The 18,286-nt window shown below is 49.6% G+C and overlaps 1 protein-coding gene across 4 annotated transcripts in view; it reads right to left on the bottom strand.

The window, feature by feature from the left end:
• sbno2a (strawberry notch homolog 2a) overlaps positions 1 to 18,286 on the bottom strand; it is a 43,799-nt gene that overhangs the window by 22,224 nt on the left and 3,289 nt on the right. Inside the window, exons 2-6 of one of the 4 annotated variants that reach the window (XM_064328650.1) lie at positions 16,453 to 16,656; positions 15,385 to 15,467; positions 11,996 to 12,113; positions 1,327 to 1,476; positions 136 to 219 (exon numbers count right to left, since the gene is read on the bottom strand). In XM_064328650.1, coding sequence (XP_064184720.1) covers positions 136 to 219; positions 1,327 to 1,476; positions 11,996 to 12,113; positions 15,385 to 15,467; positions 16,453 to 16,548 — 531 coding nt within the window. In that variant the 5' untranslated portion in view covers positions 16,549 to 16,656. Of the gene's footprint in view, positions 1 to 135; positions 220 to 1,326; positions 1,477 to 6,669; positions 6,820 to 11,995; positions 12,114 to 15,384; positions 15,468 to 16,452; positions 16,657 to 18,286 lie in introns of those variants that run through there. The other 3 variants (XM_064328651.1, XM_064328652.1, XM_064328653.1) reach the window with 3 other exon arrangements.

Raw genomic sequence — 18,286 nt, 5'->3', positions numbered from 1 at the left:
GCAGAGTTTACAGCTACTGTACAGGGAGGAACAGACACTGCAGAGTTTAGTTTCTCAGGGGGAAAGCACAGAGCACACAGGGTTTCCCGCAGCAGGGGCAGGGGCAGAGCCACGCCCGCTCAGCTGAGAGGCTACCTGGTATACTCCCAAAGGCGGGGGGTTGATAATGGCCGAGATTTCCTCCAAAGTGCCGAGACCCTGAAACTGGCTGGGATTCTGCTGCGAACAAAACCAACAGGACCGGTAAAAAGGGCGGGAAAACGAACTGGGATTCTGCTGCGAACAAAACCAACAGGACCGGTAAAAAGGGCGGGAAAACAAACTGGCATTCTGCTGCGAACGATACCAACAGGACCGGTAAAAAGAGCGGGAAAACAAACGGAGACAAACTGCAAAACCAAAGCAACCGAACGAGAGCCCCGGGGTGGGGCTGCGGGCCCACACACGGACCGGGCGACTAGGCCACGGAAACTTCTGGAAGGAAAGGCTTGGCATGACAAATAAAACAGCGGCAGCAAGCCGCCTGTTCTATGCCAGGGGTGTGCGTGTGAGTGTATACTGTATGTGTATAGTGTGATCATGACTGTACAGTGTATATAGTATGTGTGTGTACAGTCCATCTGAATAGCATGTGTGTAATGTATGTGTACAGTGTGTGTATAGTGTATGTGTATAGTCTGTGTATAGTATGGGTGGATAGTGTATGTGTATAGTACATTTGTATAGTGCATGCGTAGTGTACATACAGTACGGGTATATAGTGTGTGTATAGTGTGTATGCATATAGTGTATGTACAGCAGGTGTTTATAGTGTAAGTGTATAGTATGTGTATAGTGTATGTACAGCAGGTGTGTATAGTGTAAGTGTATAGTATGTGTATAGTGTATGTACAGCAGGTGTGTATAGTGTAAGTGTATAGTATGTGTATAGTGTATGTACAGCAGGTGTGTATAGTATGTGTACAGTGTATGTACAGCAGGTGTGTATAGTGTAAGTGTATAGTATGTGTATAGTGTATGTACAGCAGGTGTGTATAGTGTAAGTGTATAGTATGTGTATAGTGTATGTACAGCAGGTGTGTATAGTGTAAGTGTATAGTATGTGTATAGTGTATGTACAGCAGGTGTGTATAGTATGTGTACAGTGTATGTACAGCAGGTGTGTATAGTGTAAGTGTATAGTATGTGTATAGTGTATGTACAGCAGGTGTGTATAGTGTAAGTGTATAGTATGTGTATAGTGTATGTAGAGTAGGTGTGCATAGTGTAAGTGTATAGTATGTGTATAGTGTATGTACAGCAGGTGTGTATAGCGTCCTCTCTCACCTCGTGCTGGTTCTGTGCAGTGCTGTGCGTGCTGACGTCCCATATGGTGGGTACGTGCGTCAGGCTGTCGGAGTTGAGGAAGCTTTGGGTGTCTGCGTATTCGGACAGGGAGTCCAGCGAGGTGTTGGAGAGGTCATCAATGGAGAAATCCTGCAAGGAAACGCCCACCAATCAAAGGGGAATCGGCGCGCGGGTACTGTGCAGCGTAATAAAGTAACAAACCAGTGGCATCGGCTATTCACATTAACCCTTCAGCCCTAGATGGGACAGGAAGGTACACGCGATACTCAGCAGAGCAGTGAGGTCATCGTGGGCGGGGCTACACGTGTAGAACAGTAGAATGCCACCAGGAAACCAGAGGTAATAAAACACAACCGCAAATTACACTAATCGTTATTTATTAGCCTAGCAAAAGACCACATCCACATCAGTGCACTTTAAATAGTCAGACTACTAATTTATACAGCCACTAATTTACAACAAACAGGCAGCACTCCAGCACAGAGGGATGAGCCCACAACCTTGTGGTTGTCACACCAAGGCAAGGCAAGGGAAGTTTGTTTGTATAGCACATTTCATACACAGAGGCAATTCAAAGTGATTTGCATAAAATAGATAAAAAGGAAAGAGCATAAAAAAATAGTAAGTAAAAGTATGAAATTTCACCAGTGTGAAAAAAATTCAGCTCACGCAGCCCCCCCACCCTCCAGGACTCGACCAACACCCTCCGCACAGCCGTAGAGGCTTCAGCTCAGAGGCTGCAGGTTCCACTCCCAATGCGGCTGTACCCTTCTGCAAAGTACTAATCCTGGATAGCTGAATATCCAGCTGTCTGAACACATTTTTTAAATTTATTTAAAAACATAATCTGTGGAAGTGGCTGTAGATAACGGCAGGTGCTAAAGCCCAATATGTAAATGGAAGGGGGGAGGGGAGATGGAGAAGAGGATGATGGGATATTTCTGTAGAACATTAGGAAAGTGAGGTCCCAGCAGACAATGGGATAAAAAGGAGGAGGAGGGAGCACCCAACCAACCCCCCCCTCCCCCAACACATCTAATCCAATGACTAATGTCATAACAGGAAGCGGACAAACTGCTACAGACGGGCCAGCATTGTCAAGGTCTTTCAAGGACAAAGAGCCCACCCCCCAGAGAGAGAGAGAGAGACAGGGAGAGACAGAATGAGAGAGAGCTGTGTTCAGCAGATTATTAGAGTCAGTTTCTGAAGGCAAGGTTGGGTCGGTTTGGGTCGTGTTGGGTGGCTGTGACAGCAGTAAATGGATATTTTCTTTCCTTTAAAAAAAAAAAACTCCTCTCCTCACTGTTCCAGGAAGTGATGTCATCATTCGAAGTAGTAGTTATGCCTGCCGTACCAAAGTGAAAACCAACAGGTGCAGCCATGCACCCAGATCCAGTCATTTAAAAGCCCCTACCCTGGCAGCCCCTGGTATTGCCCTGGCAACTCCCGGTATTCCCATGGCAACCCTACTGTGTGGTTCAGACCCAAACTTCCAGAGCTGATGGGATGAAACCATTGTACCCTTATTTACTTACCCTGAATCGCTTCGGAAAATATCCAGTTGTATCAATGAGACATTAAATTTATATATACATATATATACATACACACATATATATATATATTCTTCAAATGCAAGCTCAATGAGATGCTCTTCATAAGAACACCTCTCAGATGCCGTGAGGAAACCGCCATCCTTCTCTGAGATCAGGACTCCTTCTCGTTAACCCCCGCAGCTGCCCGCCATCCCATCATAACCCCCAGAGGAATGCCACGGCATCAGCGCCATTTCCCAGAACCCCTCTGAAAGGCAGGATGCGCCTCTGACAGTCGCGCCTCACACGCGCAGCACGCGCGCGTCCGTGGGGGCCAATGCTTTCTCGGAAGAAAGAATGAGGTCGTCCCACAGAACTACATTCCCCACGACTCCTCCCACGAAACTACATTTCCCACATTTTCAGAAAGCCAGATCATCATCCATTTATGGGCCAGAATTAATTCTGGATTACCCCTGAACCACGCTGTTGTGTGGACAGTGGCACGCAAACGATTTTACTGTTCTTTGGCTCCAGAGTGACATCAAATAAACATAACTTTTCTTACGTTCCCCTTTCTTCTTTAGAAACTCCGTTTTCCCCTGCTCTGACACTGGAATGTCCAGACAGCTCATCTTATTTCTGAAACAACCTGATGTTTTGGCAGAGCATCGGATTTATCCCCCACCCAGCGGCCTGAGCTTGGCTTCGTTTTTTATGATTAAAAAAAAAGCTTGGCCCCATGTGACCGGCTCAGAAGAGTCTCCTGGTACACCTGCGTGAGTCTCCAGGTACACCTGCGTGAGTCTCCTGGTACACCTGCGCGATGCTGTGTCCACACCACTGATGAGCAAAGCTGAGCTCACACACAGACACAGAGGGCCCAGGAGAGAGGTCAGTCACTCTAATGCTCTACTTTGTTCTGTACACACCGTGGGAGAGACGGCACTCAAAGAACAGCCGCACTCACACGTGCTACAAGGCTACACACTCACCGTACAGCACTTTGAATAACAGCGTCAAAGCAGAAAGGGAATGTTTCACTCCCTGTATTAAACGCAGACTCACACAGCGCTGAAGTGTCTGGCCTGCAGAGTTTCCCGTCCCCACACCCAGGGCATTGTGGGAAAAGAGACTCGCCAGCTCTGACCCACAGAACCAGCCAGAGCTGGTGGGGAATCCCCCCTCGTGAATACGCAGACAGACCGACAGACAGGAAGTGAAACCAAAGAACAGGCTCAGGTCTGGCAACCCGTCAAGAACAAGTAAGGGGAGAAAAAGGGGGGTGGGGGGTCACAGAAGAGGCAACTACTCACAGAGGTGCGAAAGCAGAAACCCTGAATTGTCGTCTCCTATTCATGATAGGAGAAAATTCAAGCTAAATTAACACACGTCACATGATAACGTGCATCAAATGCATTAAAGGAGAGTGTGAGCCTGTGAGAAGAACAGTAGAGTTGTTGGTTATCTGAGCACAGCACTGTGTAATATTTTCTGAAAGTAAAACAGACACCACAATGAGCACCACAGATAGGGTGCAGGAGGGGGGGGCAGGCGGTGTAATCAGAGGGGAGAATCTGTATCAATTTTATCTGCACCGTTACTGTAATTCACTTTGTGACGTCCCCAAACTGAGCTAAAAAAAATCAGTGTACTAAGCTAGCAGTGCAGGGAGACTGAACTGCTAAGTTAGCAGCGCAGGCCCGCTAAAGCGCTAAGTTAGCAGTGCAGGCCCGCTAAAGCGCTAAGTTAGCAGTGCAGGCCCGCTAAAGCGCTAAGTTAGCAGTGCAGGCCCGCTAAAGCGCTAAGTTAGCAGTGCAGGCCCGCTAAAGCGCTAAGTTAGCAGTGCAGAGCCTGCTAAAAGGCTAAATTAGCAGTGCAGGCCCGCTAAAGGGCTAAATTAGCAGTGCAGGCCCGCTAAAGGGCTAAATTAGCAGTGCAGGCCCGCTAAAGGGCTAAATTAGCAGTGCAGGCCTGCTAAAGGGCTAAATTAGCAGTGCAGGCCCGCTAAAGGGCTAAATTAGCAGTGCAGGCTCGCTAAAGCGCTAAGTTAGCAGCACTGCTCCCCTTCTTTTCCTTGCGGCAATATCAGCCTCTCCAGATACCAGGCGTAGGCCTTGGCACTGCCAGGGGAAAGCGGGTGAAAGTGCCACGGGGGAGCATGCATTGGGGTGCCAGTACCGCGGTGACACACACACACACACACACACACACACACACACAAAAGAACCGCCGGGACAAAAGAAAATGGCCGCCCAACAGGGCTTACGCAACTGCCGGGAAACGGGAGTGAGGTGCCGGCTAGTCAGTGACCCCTCACGGGTGTGACATCATCCCCTAAAAATGTGGCACTTCTCCCGGGCCACGTCGGCAAAATTTCAGAAGGGACTGCGTGGACTTCAATCAAAACTGAAGGGGAACAAAAATGCAATACTGCCTGCTAATGAGGGGTCCGTTACTGAGTATAACGAATAAAAATAAAATGAATGTGGCTCATATGCACGGCTAAACGTTTAAAGTTTAATTAAAGTTTAACTGAGGAACGGCCCCATGGACGTTTATACGTCTCCGTGCTCCTCAGGTATCAAAGAAAGGAAATCTGCTTGTTGCCTTTATTGCCGTGCTGAGCGATAAATCTCAAAAAAGCAAATATTTTTCGAACCTTCAAACCTTAAACAACACGACCGCCGCGGTCGGTTTCGTCAGAGTTTAGCCGAGAGTGATTAGCACAGGCGGGTGGGTGATTTGGGGTAACGGAACATTCCGGAGGTTAGATTCTCCAGTTTCAGGGCAGGTGATGACAGATCAACCGAGAGTGCAATCAGCCGGGAAAATAAAGACGGCAAAGCAATGCCACTATCACAGGACTACACGCTACAACTGCACTACAATATTCAAAAACAAAAACTTTATCAACTCCTAAAAGACTAACATTACCTAGCAGGACCACGCTACAACTACAATATTCAAAAACGAAAACTTTAACGACATTTAAACGACATCACCTCACAGGAGCATTCTAAACCTTCAAAAAATTGTAAACATTTTAACTTCCAAAGCAAAGTCACCACCTCACAAGGGAATTATAAATATGCATTTGAATGCAAAAATGTACCTCCTGTCTGTATGGAATGTGTTGTACGTCAAACTGTTACCCACACACACCTGCAAATGTGTCCACTTAGCAAAGCCTTCAATAATACAACAGGCTGGACAGCTTAATGTGCACCAAATCACACCAAAGCACGCCACGTCTGACAAAAGCCACTCGTAATTTCTCCTTAGTGCATCTCCTTCCAGAGTAATGACAACACAAATAAAAATACATATTAAATATGCAAAAGAATATTTCTCGCCACACAAGATCAAAACAAACATGTCCATGAGTCCATGTTAAACCCAAAGCCTCAGTTCTCCCTGTGGTGTCCTGTGTGTCCCTTGTTTGCAGTAGTTTCAGGAAACACACGGGGGGGGGAAAAAATCGGGAGGGACGGCGAGCCGGAATTCCCCCGCGGCGCGCTGCCCAGGCTGGAAGGAGCCCTCCGGCGCTCCGGAGAGGGGCGATCGGGAACGCCCGGCGGGAATCTGACCGGAGACGGGCAGAGAGGGGATCGGCCCTGGCCCCGAAAGCACAGCTTCCTCAAACAGAAGCTGAGCGTCCGTCTCAGAGAGAGAGAGAGAGCGCGCCGTCCGTCTCAGAGAGAGAGAGAGCGCTGAGAGAGCTCACGGGCGTGGGAGAGAGAGAGAGAGCTGAGAGAGAGAGAGAGAGAGCACCGGAGGACCCTACCTGGGGGAGAGGGCGGCCCAGCTGGGTGAAGTATTTAGTCCAGAACTGCCGGAGATACATGGAGCTGGGATCTACTCTGCCCCGGAGCAGAGCAGCACACTGCCCCTGTGAGCTCCAGCACAGAGCCGCTCCTCATGCAAAAACACACACACACACACACACACCGCACGCGCATGCACACACACACCGCACACGCATACACACACACACACCGCACCGTGCACACACCGTACGCGCATACACACACACACCACACGCACATACACACACACACCGCACGCATGCACGCACAAACAGACACATACACACACCACATGCGCATACACACACACACACACAGGACGCTGGCCAGTAACGGGAGGAACAGGCGTTTGTTTGCAGCAGGAAACGCGTTTAGTCATATTGATCGAGGTGTGGTTCCACTGTGATAAAGGTGGTTAAGAGAGGAGAGGGGAGGGGCTTGGGGGGGGGGGGAGGAGGGCTTTCAGGAAATGCTGCTTTTGTTGGTAAGTGACCGAATTACTGGCAGTCAAGCCCGTTTTACTGAATGTGGTGTAATCTCAACCGCATCTGCAGGGTATACAGGGCTGATGCTCATGGGAATCGGAGTTTTTTTTCCACACATTAAATGATTTTTGTGAGGATTTTCATATCCACTGACCCGCCTCCCAGCCCCAGCAGGGCAGATTTAGCGCGGAACTCCAGCGCTGAACGCGCCAACGCCAACAAACCGCCAGACCGCCACGGGGTTCCCAGGAAAAGGGGGGGTCCATTCCACCCCCCCCCCCCATCCCCACCCCCAAAGCGGGGTGTGCATTCGGGGCATTTGGGGTGCAAACAGTGACAGCCGTGTGAGGCAGAGGCCCCCAAAAACACAGGGTACAGGTCTCACTTCTCCATTTGCTTTCTACAGCCTTATCCAAACGTGACAGAGAGTACACCCTCCAGGGGTCAAAGGTCAGCACTTTCAGGCGCTTGGTTCCATAAAGACCAGGCCGGGGCCATAAAGCAGGGAGAGGTGACCACCTCCAGCTTTTACACCCCTGCCGAATCACACGGGAGTGCGGGAGTGAGAACAACCCGGGATGTTTATTTAAGACAAGGTTCACTGGGGGGGAAAAAATAAAAAATGAACTGTAGACAAATCAGGATGCGACTGAATAAGGAAGAAAAAGAAGAAAGATGGCATCGCTTGCAGGCAGAATGGATGGCCGTGGAGGAGCTGGAGCGGAGACGAAGGAGGAGGAGGAGGAGGAGGAAGCTGAAACGTGTACGTGTGGTACTCGTTCTGCCAGACAGACAGACAGACAGACAGGCAGAGAGACAGGCAGACAGGCAGAGAGACAGGCAGACAGGCACTGAAAACCCAAAAGTACAGTCCAACGCGCTTCAGCCAAGTTTCAAGGAAAAGGTGCTTGACAGTAGAGGACAAGTATATATATACAAGTATATATATGTAAGCTAGGCTTTTTACCTGGGCACCTCAAATAAACTACCGAAGTAAGATACTGGAGCACTCGTAAGGTCTGCACGTTTATTGCAGGGGGGTGACTGACGTTTCGACAAGCGTCTTCCTCAGAGTCAACAGGCAGACAGACAGACAGACAGACAGAGAGATGACTGGATAAGGACAGGCTGATCGGCAGTCTGGACACAGGAGGCAAGCCGCAAAGACGCACGTCCTTCCCTTTGTGCTGAGTGGGTCTCTCCTCTCTCGAGCAGAGTGACTGTGCTGTGCTGTGCAGTGCTGTGCTCAGCGGGACACTCCTCTCTCTGGCAGTGTGACTGCTGAACTGTGCTGAGCGGGTCTCTCCTCTCTCTGGCAGTGTGACTGTGCTGAGTGGGTCTCTCCTCTCTCTGGCAGTGTGACTGTGCTGAACTGTGCTGAGTGGGTCTCTCCTCTCTCTGGCAGTGTGACTGGCTGAGTGGTCTCCTCTCTGGCAGTGTGACTGGCTGAACTGTGCTGAGCGGTCTCCTCTCTCTGGCAGTGTGACTGTGCTGAACTGTGCTGAGGGGACTCTCCTCTCTGGCAGTGTGATTGTGCTGAGTTGTCTCCCTCTCTGCAGTGGACTGTGCTGAACTGTGCTGAGCGGTCTCTCCTCTCTTGGCAGTGTGACTGTGCGAGCAGGTCTCTCCTCTCCCTGGCAGTGTGATTGTGCTGAGTGTGTCTCTCCTCTCTCTGGCAGTGTGACTGTGCTGAACTGTGCTGAGTGGGTCTCTCCTCTCTCTGGCAGTGTGACTGTGCTGAACTGTGCTGAGTGGGTCTCTCCTCTCTCTGGCAGTGTGACTGTGCTGAGTGGGTCTCTCCTCTCTCTGGCAGTGTGACTGTGCTGAACTGTGCTGAGCGGGTCTCTCCTCTCTCTGGCAGTGTGACTGTGCTGAACTGTGCTGAGCGGGTCTCTCCTCTCCCTGGCAGTGTGACTGTGTGAGCAGGTCTCTCCTCTCTCTGCAGTTGACTGTGCTGAGTGGTCTTATCTCTGGCAGGTGACTGTGCTGAACTGTGCTGAGCGGGTCTCTCCTCTCTCTGGCAGTGTGACTGTGCTGTGCTGAGCGGGTCTCTCCTCTCTCTGGTGGATAGGGAACACCGCGCGGCGGAGCAGAGGGGGCTGGGAGCAGTTTACCGGCAGGGCCCGTGTGCAGGGCCAGATCCATAACCGCACCGTCAGTTACCGTAAAACACCCACCAGAGGTCCCTCAGCCGCACTGACATCACCGCCCCGCACACGGGGGGGGGGGTCACAATGGGACACGGTGCTACATGTACACACACGCATACATGTACACACACAGGTGCATACACACGGGGGCGCACACTCACACACACGCGCGCGCGCACACACACACACACACACACACACATTGCCCTACACGTTTCCTAAAAGGTGCATCCAGACTGCAGGCTGGACCTACCACTGTGTGAGAAAGGAACAGCGCCCCCTGCTGTCTGGGAGTAGGAAGACAAAGAGAGCACACTCTGAGGCTGCTGCTGGTCCTGACCTTGCTTTTCTGCCACTACAAAGCAACCCCCCCCCCTCTTAACCCTGAGACAGGGGTGTCGAAGCCAGATACAAGTAAATTTAACCCCTTAGCGCACATGCCAAATCTGCCCAATCATTTTAGGGGGTACCCTATTTAAAGCTTTATAACTCCAGGTGTGACCACAGAGGCTTGAAAAATGGCTTAAATGAAGCAATACATTTGTACCATTTACAATACTAAATCAGATTCGTTTATATTCATAGTTTTGGAAAAAAATAACGTGCCACAAATGCAATTGTCTAGGCAAAAAATCAAAAATGAATTTACTCTTTTTTAGTTTGCAAAAACTCCTTGACCATATGACCAAATAACTCCTTTCGTTATTCAGTGAGCAGCGTTTTCACTGCTGTATTGGCATATCTTAGGGCTATTGTCGGGTTTATCTTGTTACTATGACGGAATATTTTTATGAAAGCCCAGATAGACAGAATTGTCCATTATGTCATGGGTGGGGGATTTAGTTGTAGACGAGGCTGCAGGGAGGGGTGCGTGTTAAATGAACAACTCATACTTTGGTTGCAGTAGCACCGAATGTCTGCGTTCAGTAATCTCGGCACGCCGGCGTGCTGACCACTAGGGGCTTTGCGCTAAGAGGCTAAGCTGTGGAAATTTGACCACTGTGACATCAGACAGAGAAAAGCAGGGGAGGGGGGGGGGGGGTCACCTGAGGGTCATCACCTAGGAGTCATCGCACCCCAGGGAGAGCACCAACATCAGCGGCAAGCAGGTGGAGCCTCGGTGATTTCTGCTGACCTCCACCCCCCCATCACCCAGGCCCCCAGAGTAACCACAGAGGCGCAGCTCGCCCACCACATCGCCACTGAGCAACTGCAGAGATACCAGGGTTCTCCGTACCATAGAAAGGCTGAGGCGCAGCGCCTGAGTGTCTCTGTGGAGCGCCTCAAGCCGAACGAACGTAAAAAAGCATTGAGGCGACGTATCAGAACGAACGTAAAAACAACGGTGAGAGTTCTACGCGCTGACAAAAAAAAACCAAAAAAAAAAACCGAGAGGTGGCTTGATCTCAAACGGAAATGTAAGCCGGCAAAAGGAATGACCTGCCGATCAACAATCGGTGTTTGGACGAACGTTTGTGTGACTGGTGTGCGACAGACGCTCATCGCCAAGCTAATCAAACAGCTGATAAGATATTTCTCTGCACCGTCAATTTGAGATGGTTACAACCATCGACTCGGATGAGCAAGTTGCAAGCCATCGATAAGGTAAGCCTCAACAAAGAATAAAATGAAGTATAAACTTTCTTATTAGGGAGTAATTCTTGTGGATGTTAACAATGCGATAGCAGATAGAGAGAAGATATAACTAATGTAGCCTATTTTTAGTATTTTACAACTAAAGAAATTGCGAACCCAGCTAACTTACATAGATATCCAGGTACTGAATTTAGTTACGTTAGCCAGCGAAGCTAGTTACATAAAGATACCTCGACTGAACTAACGTTAGTATCTAACGTGGTTTGGTAGCTAAACAAAATTAGGCTGTGTTCACACGTAACGTCTTTCTCTGATGAAAACCGGTGGTCAAAGCGTTTCTTCATATATAAAAAAACGCTGTTCCAAAATGCAGTTGAGGGTCGAAGCCCTCTGAAAACCTAGCGAAAACCCTGGATGTGTAAGCTTCACGTTCAGTGAGAGCAACACAGACGAGTCCAGCAGTAACACTGCAATTCCACACTATCAGAGTAACTCCACTGACGCTAAAGCTCCATGCTTCCAGAGTAACATCAACGAGACTCAAGTCTTATGAAGTAACCCAAGTGATACTCCAACACCAACAGAGTGACTGCAGTGATGCTGAGAAGATCCTGAGAAACTGACTACTACCCATTTATGTTCCAGGGAACATAAAGGAGGAACTGACTCTTACCTGAGGGATGTCTATGTTCCAGGGAACGTAAAGGAGGAACTGACTCTCACCTGAGGGAAATCTATGTTCCAGGGAGCGTAGGGGAGGAACTGACTCTTACCTGAGGGAAGTCTATGTTCCAGGGAGCGTAGAGGAGGAACTGACTCTTACCTGAGGGAAGTCTATGTTCCAGGGAACGTAAAGGAGGAACTGACTCTTACCTGAGGGAAGTCTATGTTCCAGGGAGCGTAAAGGAGGAACTGACTCTCACCTGAGGGAAGTCTATGTTCCAGGGAACGTAGAGGAGGAACTGACTCTCACCTGAGGGAAGTCTATGTTCCAGGGAAGGTAAAGGAGGGACTGACTCTTACCTGAGGGAAGTCTATGTTCCAGGGAACGTAGAGGAGGAACTGACTCTCACCTGAGGGAAGTCCATGTTCTGGGAGAACCCGAGGCCAGGCGACTCGCTGGCGTCGTGGAAAAGCGAAGCGTTGTACGTCTCCGATCGGGCGAGCGACGCGGCGCTCGAGTGGTACTGCCTGCAAACACAGCGGGGAGAGAGAGAGAGGAGTAGGAGGAGTCAGAGGAGGAGTCATCCAGGGAATCAACTGAAACAAATCACTGAAATGATTCACCAAAAAACTGACAGAAAGCAAAGGAAAATGATGTCAGCAGGGAGCTGTTCTTCGGAAATCCCTTTAGTCAGATGTCCCATTGCACAACAGACCCCCCCCCCAAGCCAGCTCAGCGAGTCAAAACGAAACTGTGCTCAAGACGAGCCATAAAATCAAAAAACAAACACTGTGAAGTGGATTATACTCAAGTATTAGTCATGAACCGCTGCTGCTGCTGCAAAAAATAAAAAAATGTAATGGGATGGGATCCCAGTATCTGCGTGGCATGTCCAAATGCATCGATTTCCACTTAGTTTGCCAACAGGCTGGTGAGTGACCATCACTCGCTGGTGCCACAGGCGGCCATCTTGCGAGGCTCAGACTGCAGATCACCCACCACAGGCCACGTGCTCTTCCTACATGATGTCTCTTACATACCACCATCGGCCCACAATCACGTCAGTCAGAACATAGAGAAAACACTGGGAACACTGAGTGACACTTGTGATTGGCTGTCATCTACATCTACGCCATTAAAATTAATGTTCTACGGCGGTCACAAAAACTAGTGTGTCAGTCACCAATTGGAATTTTAGCTGAATGTGAATAGGATTTTACGTTAGATTACAGGCATGTAGCAGTCGCTCATCCAGAGCAACTTGCAGAACTTTTTATACATATGCTGAAGCAATGCAGGTTACAATGGCTGTGTCCTACCGGGGAATCGAACCTGTGACCTGTGAACCTGTGACCGTATTCCGGTGGGAAAGTGACGTCAATGCATACCCTCTACAATCAACCAATCAATCAATCAATCAATCTACTGGCTGGCCACGGCTCCGCCCCCACCAGGCGCTGCCCTATCAGAGCTCAGAGAAGGTGGCCGTTTCTTTGCAAGTCTTTGGAGGAGGCGGTTTCGGGTGGAAACGAGAGCAGTTTTTTTTTTTACTTTCACCAGAAAGGTGAGAGAACATGCCTCACCACAACCACCGCAGGGCACACCGGTGAACTTTCGCTGCACCTCCTAAGTAGGACAGCCCTAAGCAGTGCGCGGAGCACCGTACATGCCACCAACACAGCGTCGAAAAATGCCTGAATCATTTAAGGGTGACGGGGCATGAAGGCTCACACCAAACCCAAGAGGAGAACATTAAGCGTTCAGTGCATTACCCTGCAAAAAAAAAAAGAGTGGGTGGCTTTAGTGGCCCGCACTACGGGAACTAGGAAACGGAAATACGCGCACGTATTTCAAACACTCTCACTCTTTAAATGCTCCTGGAAAAAAAAAACACCAGCAGATCCATGAGAATGCTTAACAAGATCTACTGTCGTGTGAACGCAGATGTGCCATCATATGAATTAATCTCAGAACATTGGGAACATGGAGTTTTCTTTATGAAATTGGCAGCAGTCCGCAGGATCTTAACTGGTATCTAAAGGGTTGAAGTCAGACCGTAATTTATTTAACCTGGGCTTGGCATGGACCCATGTTGTTGCACCTTCCAAAATGTGTTTTGTTTTTTTTTTGTTTTTTTTTTAAAGTGATGAAATGATCTGTAATTGTGCAATATTCTCAACGCATGTCCTCAGAATTGCAGGAATCTGGGCCGGACTGGGCCCACTGCTCCGGGGGAACACTACATCCAACTTTTGGGGATCTCAGGCAAAGTCTGAAGACCTCAAATAAACTGCGGAGAGAAATAAACGCAAAAGTAACCCATTATTTTATGACCCGAGCTACTCTGAAACCCCACCCCTGCTGTCCGGAGGCGTTTCCTGATAACACTGGCCTGGCTCGCATCAACAAACTGCATATCCCAAGACCACAGAATGAATCAACTGTGTGCAAGGCCACGACGTCCTTGAGCTCTGCTGGGCCAGAGAATATTCCTCCATGTGCGGAGAAACAAGGGAGAAGAGCTTAAAAACACAGCAAGGGACACACTGCGTACGGCTGAAGTCTCGTGCTCTGCTACTACAGACAGTGTTCCCTCTTAATGTCGAGTCAGGGTCCTCATAAGGAGGCTTTGGGGTCCTTTAACACACTACTACAGACAGTGTTCCCTCTTAATGCAGAGTTAGGGTCCCCACAGGGAAGTGTCATACATCCTTTAACACACTACTACAGACAGTGTTCCCTCTTAATGCAGAGTTAGGGTCCCCACAGGGAAGTCTCATACATCCTTTAACACACTACTACAGACAGTGTTCCCTCTTAATGCAGAGTTAGGGACCCCACAGGGAAGTCTCATACATCCTTTAACACACTACTACAGACGGTGTTCCCTCTAAATGCAGAGTTAGGGTCCCCACAGGGAAGTGCCATACATCCTTTAACACACTACTACAGACAGTGTTCCCTCTTAATGCAGAGTTAGGGTCCCCACAGGGAAGTGCCATACATCCTGTAGCACACTGTCACATGTAGCGGTAGTGGCCTTCCTTCAGGACCAAGCTGCACCCACGCTGGGTTAAACCTGCTGTTAACTCCACAGCTTGGGTACTCCGCGTAGCGTGGAGAGAACATGACGACGTCTCTTCTGACTAACAGGCCCATCTGTGGTTTTGAGCGCGACTCAGTCGCAGAGGAGAAAACCAAAGCAGGCGGGCTGCGTAACCATGGAGACGCGCTGAGGGGTAGGGGGGCAGGAAGTCACACACGGGCCCGCAACAGGAAAAAAAAACGAAGAGCAAAAAAGGACAGGAGGACTGAACGCTGGCAGGCTTCAGCATCCAGATCACACACCATAAGGTCAACACAGCCCTGGACCTAAGAGACATTTCTACATGACAACCCTGACTAAAAAATAAATAAATAAATAAATAAATACGCAGGCTGAAACACAATACAATCCCCAGATCTAAAATACTAAAATCCAGCCAAATTCAGGCATGCACATAATTAGGACACTGATATATAAAGTGGCAAAAGAGGAGAAAACAGCTCTGTGCTGTAAACCCCTTCAGCCTGTTCCTTTAAGCCTATGAAGAGCGGGCTTCTTGGAACGTGTTCTCAAAGTTCTAAGTCAGTGTTCTAGAACTCTGGTCGCTTTCAGTCACCGGCAGCGATTGTGACATCAGCATTAGAATGTTCAGCTGAGAACACCAGAGATCATTAAGCTGTGAGGTCACATGACAACCCTGTGAATGTCTGCAGACAGCAGTGGGGGGAGACGGGGAACGGAGGGACACTTACTGGTTTGTGGATTGCATAGAATAGGGAAAGTTGTACGCAGACTGCTGCGGGACACCCCAGGAGCTACAGGGATACATCTGATCCTGTGGGGGGGGGGGGGACACATACAAAGATTAGAACAATATAAGTTTATAATGATCCAATACTAATAAGAGAACTCAGTGGAACAACAGAAGAATGTAATGTTACATTATTACAGAACTGCATGCTAGAACATCAGAAGATTAAGACAGCTCTCAGCTCAAAGTTCGATCGCGTCACGGTACTACTGAAAAAGAGAGAGTGAATGAGAGCGAGAGACAGTGTGAGAGAGAGAGAGGTGTAAAACCCTTCCAGGTGCGCATTCAATCTTATTTAAACTGTCCGGCTGCTCATAACCTTTGGCTCTGAGTTTTAACAGGCAGCTCAGAAGAAAGGGAGCAGACCTCACTGTTCTGTTGCGTGGGCTTATCCTAAATCAGCACCAGCAGCGTCCCGACAGCTCCAGTGAATGGAGAACTCGGGGGAAAAGCGTGAGACACATTCCCGCTCATTTCCACTCGCTCTGTCGTCATGTCAACGCACCGCCAGTTAAGGGACGGGTTAAAAGCTGCAGGGCTCCTGGCACTCACCGCTCCTGAAGGAGCATTTCACCGAACACCCAAAGCTGAATGGAGCCCTTTCTGTCGGAGAGAGCCCACCGTTCCCCAGGGGATTAGTCCACTCTGAGGTAAGTGGGTGACACGCAATACGATCCTTCAGCTGAACATTCAACACATTTTTTTTTAGGTTGAGGCAATTAGACATTGTGTACTCAATTAGACATTCCCTACTTGCCTCCAGTTCCCAGAATGCATTGTGAAGCTGACCACGCCAATTCAGAATGAAAGCTAATTTGCCTCTAAAGTCCCCTGTTTCAGGAGCATGGCAGTCACCCCTTTCACAAGAACACTGCGCGTTTCCAGGTTTTACAAATCAGTTTGACGTCGCTCGTCCGCCTCCAGGTCCCAGAATGCACTGTGATTCTGGCCACACCCATTCTAGGCCTGGAAGGGGCCCTTTTCAGGCACGCTACCCTGCTCCCCGTACCTCCGCTGCAGAGTGCATGAGCGGCGAGGCGGGCAGCCTGTAGGGGGCGCTGTCCAGCTGCGGGCCCTCCGGGTGCAGGTAGTCCTCCCCGTCCATGGCAGGAGACGCAGAGCGGATGGGTCTCACGCGCCCTGAACACACAACATGGCGGCCGGACCGCACTGTCCCTACAGCACACCTAGCACAGCCGCAGCAAAGCCATCCCTGGGGGGGGGGAGGAGAGATGGAGAGAGAGGGGGGAGAGCGAGAGGGTGGGAGAGACAGAGAGAGAGTCAGAGAGACACTTTGACTTTTGATGTTCCTCTGGCAGCACAGGATAGCTCCCTGAATGAAACCCCCCCCCCCCCCAAAAAATAAAATAAAACTGGCTGCATGTCCCCGCGGGACAGGCGATCGATAAAAAGTTCAATGTAATTACCATTACCCGCCTCCCAAAATTGCCGCTTCCCGTAAAGAAACAGCACCGATGCTGGGAAGCAGGATTTTTAAAAATAAAACACAATTACAGTACAAAACCCCGCTCTACGATATTACTGGAGGAGGGCCACAGACACACAGGCTTACGCTTCAGTTCACTGCTCGTGAACCAGACGCGTCATGTGACGACGAATTACTGCCGCACATCGACCCGATCGTGCGTAATTCTCTCAAACAATGCGGAAAAATTAACAGAAGAATAAACACCCGGATCGTTCCGGCACCACTAGGCGATTTCATCCAGAACAAATTAAACAGATTACATCTTCACATGCAATCTATTTGCACAGCTGGGCATTTTTACTGAAGCAAATCAAGGTTAATTATCTTTGCACACACGCAGGCTCAAAGGCAACACCGAACAACGGGCGTCAAACGCACAGTGTTTGAGTTCCGAGCCCAGTTCTCTACCGTTACGCTACGCTGCACACTACGCTGGGAAAAGGCTTTATGAAAGGATTCCACATCAGAACGCGAGGCTTGAGCAGACATCACAAGTCCTCCAAATGTCTTTAAATTTAAGGAAATTATCACTGAAAAGTGATATAATGACGTTTGATATGAAGAACACTTTAATAATGGAAAACCACATGTGCGCCGTGAAAACTGCAACAGGCGCATTAACAAGCACCAGCATGGGTTTGACACACCGGAATAGGCAAACGCATCCTGCTGACACACACACACACACACACACACACACACACATACACACGCACGAGGACACGCAGACACGGGTGTACACGCAGACACGTGCACACACACACACACGTGCACATGCAGACACGTGCACACACACACACACACACACACGTGCACACGCAGACACGCGCAGACACGTGCACACACACACACACACGTGCACACGCAGACACGCGAGCGCGCACAAGCGCGTAGTACAGAAAGACGCCGCAGGACCTCGTGTGACCGAACGTGAGCGTCGTCCCTGCCCGACCGATCCGGAAACGCTCGCGTTTCTCGCACCTTGGACCGCTCCCTCCCGCCTTCCGCGTGTAGAAGTAATTAACGCGAGGCGTGTTCTGAGGGAACGCGCGCTGGCCAGGAGGATGGGAGGCGGCCCACTTCAGAGGCGGTTTAAAAAAAAAAAAAAAAAAAAAAAAAAAGAGAGAGGAAAGAAAAACGGAGCAGGGGACGAGTGCGAACTCGCCGCGCCAGACAGCGCTCGGCTAGCCCCGTCGAGTCAGAGCCGAATGCAAAAAGGTCACGGCTATTCTGAGTTCTCTCGCACCCCCAGGCCACACTCGCCAGGGAATAAAAAAAAACGCACTTCAGAAATGCACAGAAAGCAAATCAAACAGCCCTCGGTCAAGCTCAAACTCCCTAACCTCCCTGTCGC

Source organism: Anguilla rostrata, chromosome 3 (assembly GCF_018555375.3).
Source record: "Anguilla rostrata isolate EN2019 chromosome 3, ASM1855537v3, whole genome shotgun sequence".
Classification (NCBI taxonomy): Eukaryota; Metazoa; Chordata; class Actinopteri; order Anguilliformes; family Anguillidae; genus Anguilla; species Anguilla rostrata.
The sequence above is the reverse complement of the archived record's forward strand: the minus strand, read 5'-3'. Positions and strand labels throughout refer to the sequence as shown.